Source organism: Chinchilla lanigera, unplaced genomic scaffold (genome assembly GCF_000276665.1).
Source record: "Chinchilla lanigera isolate Chin_1 unplaced genomic scaffold, ChiLan1.0 scaffold00072, whole genome shotgun sequence".
Classification (NCBI taxonomy): Eukaryota; Metazoa; Chordata; class Mammalia; order Rodentia; family Chinchillidae; genus Chinchilla; species Chinchilla lanigera.
This window is the reverse complement of record NW_004955473.1, coordinates 535,028-545,874: the sequence shown is the minus strand read 5'-3', so window position 1 is coordinate 545,874 and position 10,847 is coordinate 535,028. Positions and strand designations below refer to the sequence as shown.

Sequence of the window (10,847 nt, the reverse complement as noted above, 5' to 3'; positions counted from 1 at the left end):
ATATTTCATGAATTTTCTCATCACCTCTTTGATCCATTTTTCTACTGGGGTCTTAATATATGAATTTATATAAGGATAATAATCTTTGTCACAATATAGGAAATACTATTCTAGTTTATTGCTTGCCTTTTGATTCACTATTATTCTTTTTACTTTCTAGAAATTTGAAAATCAGTTAAATCTATTAATCCTTTGCAATTTTACTATTGCTATTAAAGTCCCCTAATTTTTTTTCCTCAGTGACTCCATATTAGGCAAAAGATGTCATATGGAAAACTAGTCTTGGGTGCTGTTAATGGAATCATTTCTTAAATAATTTCTTTTAGACGTTAAATAATGTAGTGTTACAGCATTAGTGATTTTTTTATTATAGATAATGAAATGTTAGTTGTACAGTGGTACCTCAGTTTATGAACTTAATTTGTTCTATGATTTTGGAAAAGATGGCCACATTTGTGTTTGTGTGCGTAAGGTGACCATGGTCTTGTTTGTTACCCGATTTAGAGTTTGCAAACAAAAACAAAATTTTGCCAAACACTTCTGTTTCTAAACCAAATCATTTGCAAACAAAAGTGTTCGTGAACCAAAGTACCACTGTATATGCACACAACTGAAATTTTATATATATGTACACAAATATGTATCAAAAATTGAAACATTTGGCCGTGACTTTTCATTTTAAGACTTTTTAGTTTTTGGCAAGTATAAGTAATTCTAACAGCTTTAATGCCATTTTGTATCTTAATGTCACTTTGAATATTGAAAGTGGATAGTATGCTTTGATGTGAAATTTGCTAGTGTCACGGTCAGGAAATATGTTAATTCTCTGTCTGCATAGGAAGAGTTATTTACATAAATTTATCTTGCTCCCTATAAATCATTGTCCAATAACTTACACCTCTTCCCCTTAAATCCCTCCAGTCCAATCATAGTTAGGTGAAGTTCCATTCATATAAGTTAACTGTTTTGCAGAGTCTGATGCTCGCAATCTCTGAGATTTTACATATATTCAAGTATAATAATTGAATTGCCTTTTCTTACCATAATGTATGTGCTTTTATTTCCAAAAAAGTCATTTAAAGTAATGCCTGGGCTGGGGATGGGCTCAGTGGTAGAGCTCTTGCTTTCTGTGCACAAGGCCCTGGCTTTAAGCCCCAGTACCACACACACAAAAAATTGCTGATACTTCTAAGGCAGGGAGATCTCAAGTTTGAGTCCACCCTGGGCAGCTTAGTACCTTAGCAAGACTCTGTCTTGATTTTCTTTTAAAAATCAAGGGCTAGGGCTGTAGCTCAGTGTGAAGACCGTGGGTTCAGTCCCCACTACTACCAATAAATAGGCAGGCAGGTAGGCAGGCAGAGATTAGCATCTGAGAGGAGGAGCTGATGTGCTTTTCTGTTGAGAAATTAGTCTCTAGAATTATAATCAATAACATAGTAAAGGAAAAAAATCAATGAAATTGCTAGATGGCTATGCCTAGAACTTTCATGGTTTGACCCTAAAACAAGAATTCAGTTTTTATACCTTTTTGAGAACTTAAATACATTGTTTATGTACAGTAGACCCTTAGTAAATATTTGTAGTTGCTAATTGAGTGAAATAGCTTCCATTAGTGCTAGAAATTATTTTCAAATTACTCGGAAATATAATTGTAAAGTTTATACATAAATTTTGTTCAATGCATCAAAGTATACACAACTAACTTGGAACATTTTCTTTCTGCCCTTTGTGTTAGAAACTCCTTTTGTACTTAATATTTGTTTAATTACGTGATCAGTTCAATTACAGATGACATCTTTGTTGAATTTGTTCCTTCAGTTTTCATGATGATTGAAAAGACCAGTGCTTTTCTGCAGTGATGGAAGCAGCCCATGTCTGTGCAGCTCAGCACTGTTGCAGCTAGTCACATGTGGGTGATAAGCTCTTGAAATGTGGTCAGTGGGATTGCAAAACTGGTTTTACATTTATTATAAATGTCTTTAAAACATTTAAAAGCAAGCAGTGCGGTGGCGCACACCTGTAATCTCAGCGCTCAGGAGCCTGAGACGAGAATCTCAAGATGATGCCAGCCTGTCCTGCTTAGGGAGACCCTGTCTCAGAAGAACAAAAGACAAAGTGAAATTGTACAGTCAAGACCACAAAAGTCATTTTCACAACATTGCATGTCAAAGGAAATAATTAAGGTTACAGTCACTATAATATACTACTTTTTATATTTTATTTTTGTTGCATTTATCTGAAATATTAGGTTGCTGTGTTGATTGTAACAGACCATTTTTCCTCATTTCTAGTGATGTAATTGTAGGGGAAACCTATGTCCTGTGGGTTAATCAACTAATGCTCCTTTTAAGATTGGTCCATGTAAAGCTTTTGTTCATTCTTAAGCAGCTGATTTAGAAGAAAGTTTTAATGAGCATGAACTGGAGCCCTCATCTCCAAAAAGTAAAAAGAAAAGCCGCAAAGGCAGACCAAGAAAAACTAATTTTAAAGGACTGTCAGAGGATACCAGGTCCACATCTTCCCATGGAACAGATGAAATGGAAAGTAGTTCCTATGTAAGTAGGAAACTATTGGATTCTTAGTTTTTGTTACATCATGAATATTTCATTTAAACTGTGTTTATAGGTAGGGTTTATCATTTGAAATGTTAAATAAGCTTGAAATAGTGATAGCATTTTTAAAGTACATTTTTCCCTTTCTGTTTGCAGAGAGACAGGTCTCCACACAGAAGCAGCCCCAGTGACACCAGGCCTAAATGTGGATTTTGTCATGTAGGAGAAGAAGAGAACGAGGCAAGAGGAAAACTGCATATATTTAATGCCAAGAAGGCAGCTGCGCATTATAAATGCATGGTAAGCATGGTTCTTTTTATGTGCTTTTAAGCCCATTTTTTTTTCCTACAGTACTGGGGTTGAACCCAGGACTTTGGATATGCTAGGAAAACACTCTAGAGCTGAGCTATATCCCCAGCCAAGCCCACATTTTTTTGAAAATCATTTAACTAGTAACCAAATAGAAAATTCCCCGTAGCATTAGTGTTTCGCTTATGAATAGTAATATCCTATAAACTTCAGACTTTGAAAAAATAGCCTTTATATTTTAGTAGGATAAGAAATAATACTAATTATTGTGACCATATTCAGTATAATCCATCAGGCTTGCTGTGATTATTAATAGTTAATATTTCACAGCTGTGAGAATTTCATCTATAAATATGTCGTGAAAGGTATTTCAGGCTTCTACTTTAATAAATATTATTATTGTGATTAGCACACTGTATTGTACTTATCTATTGATAAACCTACTTTTCATAATAGACCCTTAAATTCCTTGAAGATAAGAATAAGGTGAAGTTGTTTTTATCTTTGCTTTCTTAAATCCAGGCCTAACTTAGAGTACAGAAATGTTCTTGAGTTATATTGTATTGAATCACTCATCCCATTTATGATTAGGTGTTTTTGAAAGTATTTCCATCAAGTTTTGACTAAAGTGCATGTAATATTTCCCTGGGAAGTTTCTTCCAAAACATTTGTGTTTAAGACCCCCCACAGAGTAGATTCCAGACATGTCTGTTTTGAAAAGAAACAAAAAATACAGGAGATTCTCGTCTGCATCTCTGGGTGAAAGTTTCTGTTTAAACTAGTGTTTGAAGCTTTATGGAAATAAGAAACAGTTGACAATAGGGTGACATTGTTAATCTTCATTGTTTGAAGCAGAGTATTTAATCTTGGCTACACACTGGCAATCTTAGTGTTTTTCCCCCAGTGTTCTTACTTTGGGTTGTATTTTAATCAGATATGACTATATTAAAATATTTGACTTGGTACCTCTTATTAAGAAAAATTATCTTTTGCTGTGGAAATTAGAGCAGTATAATGTGTTTGCATGTATCTCGTTTACTCTTTCTCTCATAAGGACACTGTGAATGGTAATATTTCTGCATTTTTCTTCTCTAGTTGTTTTCCTCTGGCACAGTCCAGCTAACAACAACATCAAGAGCAGAATTTGGAGATTTTGATATTAAAACTGTACTTCAGGAGATTAAGCGAGGAAAGAGAATGGTCTGTGATTTTTTACATTTGTGTTTCTCACATTATTCTTGATTCTCTGCTTACAATGTATCTCAAATATACCCAGTCATCAGGAAATTTACTGTAAAGTAGTTGATATGTTAAAACAAGATCTATATGTGACTTACGTGTAATATAATAAAGGGTGTTAGTGCTGCTGAAACTTACCCCTTTTTCTATACAACAACAAAATACTGAGAAATGAAGTTATTTCTAGAGATGATTGCTGTCTTAAAGAAAAGACTTTGCATTCCACTGACATTCTATATTCATAAGCTTTAAACAATAGATAATAATGACACCAGTATTTCTTGAAGCTGCTTCTTAGTAGTTCAGTATATTAAAAAAATTAGACAATGTGTAATTGTACATTTTTAAAAACGTTTCCTAAAAAAAATTATGCAATGAGCATTTATATTTCATTGTAGTTGCAAGTACTTTAATAAAATAAATGAAGATATGAACATGACAAACCTTATAAAATTGGAAACCTTACATTATATAAGCTTGCTTAAAGAAAAATTCCATAAGCCTAATGCAGCATTGAAAACCACCCAGTAGGGCTGGGGATTTAGCTCAGCAGCACAGCACCTGCCTGGCAAACACGGGGTCGTGAGTTTGATTCCCCATACAGGGGGTGGGGGTGGGGGACACGGGACACATGAGTCACAGTGTCACATGGCTTCAAAAAAAAAAAAAAAGAGGGGGCTGGGGATTTAGCTCAGTGGCACAGCGCCTGCCTGGCGAGCGCAAGGTTGTGAGTTTGATTCCCAGTACCAGCAAAAAAACGAAAAAAAAGAAAACCACCCAATATTGTTAATTTTTCTTTTTGTTTTAATAAAAAGTTTTTATGGTCTTTTGTTTAAATTATATATAAACAGTTATGTCTCTTAAAAATGTTTATTATAACTTTAAAGTTTCCTTTTTAAAAATTTTTTTTAATTTTTTGTCTTTTTGAGACACGGTCTCGCTATGCAGTTTAGGCTGGCCTTCAGCTCACTTTGTAGCCCAGGCTGTCCTCCAACTCACAAAGATCCTCCTGCCTCAGCCTCCCGAGTACTGGGATTACAGGCATGCATGACCATGTCCAGCTTTTAAAGTTTCCTTTAATAAAATGTGTTTTAGTCTCATGTTTTTCAATGCACTGAACTACTAAGAAAAAGCTTCAAGAAATACTGGTGTCCTTATTATCTATTGTTTAAAGCTTATGAATATAGAATGTCAGCAGAATGCAAAGTCTTTTCTTTAAGACAGCAATCAACTCTAGAAATAACTTCATTTTTCAGTATTTTGTTGTGGAAATTTTAAAACATCAAAAAAAGAAAGACTAAACATATCTACACATCACCTTGATCCAGCAGTTATCAAGTATTTGTGGCACTCATTCTATCTATGCCTTTAATTCTTGTTATTTGAAGTATTTTAAAGTAGAGCTCAGACTTCATACCTTTCATCTCTGCAGACTTCAGTGTACATCTCTTAATTGGACATTTTCTTAGGTAACAAAATCATACACTTTATAAGTTAACAGTTACTAGTTCATATTTGTTATTTCCCCAACTCAAAAGTACGAAGTTGATTTATTTGAATTGGATTCCAAAAGAAGACTGCACCTTACATTTGGTTCTTCTAGAGCACATCCCTTATTTAATACAGCATAGGACATTCACCCTCTCTTGGTTGCTTTTGGTATTCTTTTATGCTATTGATTTGTTGAAGAAAATGAGTTAATTGTGCTGTAGAATGTCCTAGTATCGTTTGCTTTCTCATGATGCTACTTCACTTGTCTCTCTATCCACCATATTTCTATTTAAAGTGAGAATTATATGTAATGGCTTACTTAGACTCAGTTTCAACTTTATGCTGTAGCACAGCAGATCGATCTTTGGGTGAAGGTAGTATCTGATCCCTTGATTATGATGTCCTCCTTTAGTCTCATGTAATGTTTTCAGACAGTTATCATCTTTGACTCCACTAGAAATGACCCACCATAGAACTTCCCATTTTAAAGTGTGAACATTCTTATCTTTTCTATTTTTATCTAGTTCAGTATACTGATACTTTGATTACTCTTTTAAAAATGAAACTTTAAAAAACAACCTATAGTACTAAAAAAAAGAGAAAATCATTTATTTCTATAATGCAGAAATGTGTCAGACACTAAAGTTCAATTAGGTGGATAGGACAATAGTGCAATTCTTTTTTGTTTGTTTGTTTTTGTTTTTTGAGACAAGGTCTTGCTATGTAGTTTAAGCTGGCCTTGAACTAAATAGCCCAGGCTGACCTCAAACGGCCAATCCTCCTGCCTCAGCCTCCTGAATGCTGGGATTACAAGTGTGTGCCACCAAACCCAGCAATTTTGTTTTGAGAGGGGGTTTCCTGGGCTCAAGTGATCCTCCTGCCTCAGCCTTCTGAGTAGGTGGGACTACCACTGCAAACAACTGTGTCTGGATATAACGTTATTTTAATTGCATGCTGTGTAATAAGTTTTGTGTGTTCCTTTTTAAAAATAGAAAGTGGTTGCGGTTTGCTTTGTAAACTTAAATGTTTGGCTGAAATATGAGTGAAATAAATAAATAAGATTGCCTAGCCAGGTATGTAATTCCAACGCTTAGGAGGCTGAAGCAGGAGGATTGCCATGAGTCCCAGCCCAGCCTGGGCTACGTAATGAGTTCAAGGCCAGCCTAAACTACAGAGGGGGACCCTGTCTCAAACAACAACAACAAAAAAGATTGCCTAAACTCTGAAATATGGCTTATGATTATTAATTTTTCTTCTTTAAACAGAAATGTACACTTTGCAGTCAGCCTGGTGCTACTATTGGATGTGAAATAAAAGCCTGTGTGAAGACCTACCATTACCACTGTGGAGTACAAGACAAAGCTAAATACATTGAAAATATGTCACGAGGAATTTACAAGTAAGAAGACAATTGTGTGTTTTCCTAGAATTGTCAATAAGTAACTCTCCTTAAACAGATGACACTAGTTTAGATGACCTCTGTTCTTAAGTGGTGTTCAGTCAAGCATAGAGTACTGAGGCTGTTGTATAAGGTGTGAGAGCTGCGATTGCCGTTCTCTTCTTCCTGCGTATCCCTGGATTAGCATTTGTTCATTCAGTGTTGTGCTTACCCTGCGCCTGGCATTGTGCTGAGACCTGGGCATACAGAACCAACACAGACTATGTCCTCATGAAGCATACAGTCTGTCAGGAGAGACCATTCACTAAATGGCCAAGCAAGGAAATAGATGATTGCAAATACATAAGCACCCTAAAGGCGTTACAAGTTACTGTGGGAGCCTACAAAAAGGAAAAGCTAACTAGTCTGTACTGGAATGTTTTAAGAATTTTCTGAAAGGAAATAGTGCTAGAGCTGAAAGAGGAAGGGCAAAGGTGAACTAAGAGGAGGTGCTCTAGGCAGAGAGAAGGGCATGCGTAAGACCTTGGGGACAGAAACAAAGGGGACATGAGCTGAGTCCGAGGATGACTGTGAAGATAGAAACCAAGAGCTAGTTTTGGAAGGGTGAGGAAAGTGTCAGATCTGAAGATGCTGGAGGTGTAGCTCAGTGACAGAGCACTTCTCTAGCATGTATAAGGCCCTGAGTTTGACCCTCATCACCACATAAAGGAAAGCATTTGGAGTTTTAGGATTGCATGCTGTCCTTTTCATGGTTCTTCCACTTACTCTGCGTTCTTGGGCTAGTATTACAGTGTATATCTAGAATGGTTCCATATGTTTAATGAAATGGAGTATAATTTGTTAAGACACTCAGAAATTTTATTGGCCTTCAAAAGTGGTAAAGCATTTGCATATTCTCACATGTCTAGTATGCGGTAAGCCAGTAACTTCAGGGTCTAGTCTGTGTAGAAAGCAGTTTACACTCAGTCATCAGATCATTTGGGTACCTGCAGAAGATGCTAGTGCTGTTATAAAATTTACCAAATTTTGTTTAGTTATAAAGGCACAAATATTTTTCAAGGGAGTTTTATCAAGTTTTCAAGGAACAAATAATTCCAACGTGAAATATTTGAAGAGATCTAGCATGTACAATGAGGTTGAAATCTTGGCTCATTCTGTAAAGCGTGCATACCTGTGATATCAAAACTGACAAAGATAAAAGAACAAACTCTAGGCTAGTCTCATTTTTATAAATAGATATACAGAAATCAAAATGAAATACTGGCAAATCAAATACAGCTCTATAATGGAAGAATTTCAAGATGTTCAAAACTAGGAAATACATTAATGTATTCTATTGTAATTAATAAAGAGAAAACCTTCCCCGTGGATGGTAAAGGAACACTTTATAATATTCAACATCAATTTCTGAATCTTAAAATACCATAATAAGAGTGCTCTTGGTAACCGGGACATTTTTTTTCTAGTACCAGGGATGGAAGCCAGGCAGTGTTATGCTGCATCTCAGCCCTTTCTTTTTTGTCTTTTTGAGACAGGGTCTTGCTTTGCAGTTGAGGCTGGCCTTGACCTCACTTTGTACCCCAGGCTGGTCTCATACTCACAAGGATCCTTGTGCCTCAGCCTCCGAGGGCTGGGATTACAGGCATGTGCAACCCGGATAATTCCAGCCCTTCTTAAAATTTTTTTTTTTATTTTGAAACAGAGTCTCACTAAACTGCTCAGGCTAGACTTGAACTTGTCATCCTCCTGTTTCAGCCTCCAAAGTACTTGGGATTATAGGCGTATGCCACCATGCAAGCTAGGAAACTTAGTGGGTATTTAAGAGAAAACAGAGATAGTTTATTTAATATTGAACTAAAGGAGCGTTGGTTCTTATCTAGTAGTGAGCCTCAGAATCCCCTGAGGGTAGTTGGAACCCTCTCTGGAAATGTCCATGCTCGGGCCTCTTCCACAGAGACTTCAATTCAGTAGGTCTGGGTTGAGCCCTAACCCTTGTGTTTGTTGAGTCACCAGTAATTCTCATGTTCATCTCTAACTGAGCCGTTAGATGACACTGTCATTAAATGAGCTACTAACATGATTTCCAGTGTTCTTTTGGAAGGTTAAGCTGGTGCAACAAGAGAAGAAAAGGGCAGATTGCAGGTATACCTCAGTGGTAGGGACCTCATCCAACATTCAAGAGGCCCTGGGTTCCATTCCCATCAAATTTAAAAAAGAAAAGTGTATAATAAATTGTCGTTCTAACCAGTGTGTCAGGTACTGAGAACGAGGTGTCCGCGGATGGAAAGAAAAGTAAGAGAAACAAGAAAAGCAAGAAAGGCAGAAGTCTGGGATTAGGGGCTTACAGCCTCTCGGACTGCAGCCGCGATTACCAGTCTCAGTCACCTTTTATTGAGCGACAACCAAGGGCGTAGCTAGCACAAATGGGGGGATGGATACCAAATGGTTTTAGCAAAGATAATTAAAGGATTATCCTTCTCTACATGTAATCCAAGACACGCCTGTAATCCCAGCACTCAAGAGGCTGAGACAGGAGGATCGCAAACTCAAGGCGAATCCAGGCTGTGTAATGAAGCCTTATCTTAAGAAACTCTAACAAATAATAAACACATCGTTGTGTCCTCAATGCATTCTAATCGAAGAATGTCCTTCTCCACAATAAATGATTATTAACGCATGAAAATAATTGAACACTCAGTTATGCCATAGAATATGAGATGACTTTTAAAACTAACTGGTTAGAAAATGTAAAGGAAATGTAGTCATTCCCTCTTCCTGCCTACACACACACACACACACACACACACACACACACACACACACACACACGGTGAACCTTTACCTTATAAAAAAATGTATTTTATAAGACACAGATGAATGGTGAAATATATTATGTTCCTTAATAGAATGATTCAGCATTGAAGGATACTTGTTCTCATAAAGTGAATCTATAAATTGAATATAATTTTAAGCAAATCCAAACTTTTTGACAATTTTACCTAGAAGAACAAACATGGTATGATTTTCTATTTGTAATGATTGTGTATGCCTTATCTAACAAGAAAAACAGCTTACACAAGATAGTTACTGCTTACGTAAAGACACCCAGAGGAAAAGAGTGTAGAGGTGGGACAGAGTTTGTCAGTGTTATCAGGGATCCAGGTGCCCCACCATAATTCTACTCACTCTTCCTTATGATGCCCTTCCACATATGTGTATGTTTGTGTATCCATAGAAAGAGCTTTAGACACACATTCAACAAACTCAGCACTGTTACCTGTTGTTAGTTATATAAGGATGCTAGAGAAGAGGCAGTTTTCATACTCCCCATTAGGCAGTTCTGTGGTGTCTGAATATTTTCATGAACAGTACATTATTAACCATTATTTTATTTGTTTTTATTTTAAAAATAAAAGGAGGAAAACATTAACAGACAGACAACCATTTACAAAGTAGCAAAAGAACAATACAAACAATACAGTTACAAACAAAGTGTTAGGAAATTAACAGTGCTTGTTGTATTACATATTGGTATCTTCAAAGTGGTTTATCATGAAACTTATAGAGACATGCAATACTGATCAATCAAGGACTCATTAACAGTTTCTTTCAGCAAAGAAGTAGAAGACAGTAGATCAACTGTTAATTATCCTGTATATACATACATACAAAATTTCTCCTTCGTTCCCTTCTTTTTCCCACATCCCAGTTGCTCTTTACCCTTGAGCGTTTTCCTTTTATTTCATAATGTCTATCATACCTCCAGGTTTTTATTCACTCTTTCAGGTTTTACACTAGTGAAACAATGCGGTGCTTGCCCATGCAGGTCTGATTTATTTCACTTATGAGTATGGTCT

At 36.2% G+C, this 10,847-nt stretch overlaps 1 protein-coding gene across 2 annotated transcripts in view; it reads left to right on the top strand.

Moving 5' to 3' along the window:
- Phf6 (PHD finger protein 6) overlaps positions 1-10,847 on the top strand; it is a 59,585-nt gene that overhangs the window by 40,715 nt on the left and 8,023 nt on the right. The window contains exons 6-9 of one of the 2 annotated variants that reach the window (XM_013523061.1): positions 2,389-2,555; positions 2,709-2,852; positions 3,957-4,061; positions 6,857-6,990. In XM_013523061.1, the coding sequence (XP_013378515.1) occupies positions 2,389-2,555; positions 2,709-2,852; positions 3,957-4,061; positions 6,857-6,990 (550 nt within the window). Of the gene's footprint in view, positions 1-2,385; positions 2,556-2,708; positions 2,853-3,956; positions 4,062-6,856; positions 6,991-10,847 lie in introns of both variants that reach the window. The other variant, XM_005401199.2, reaches the window with a different exon arrangement.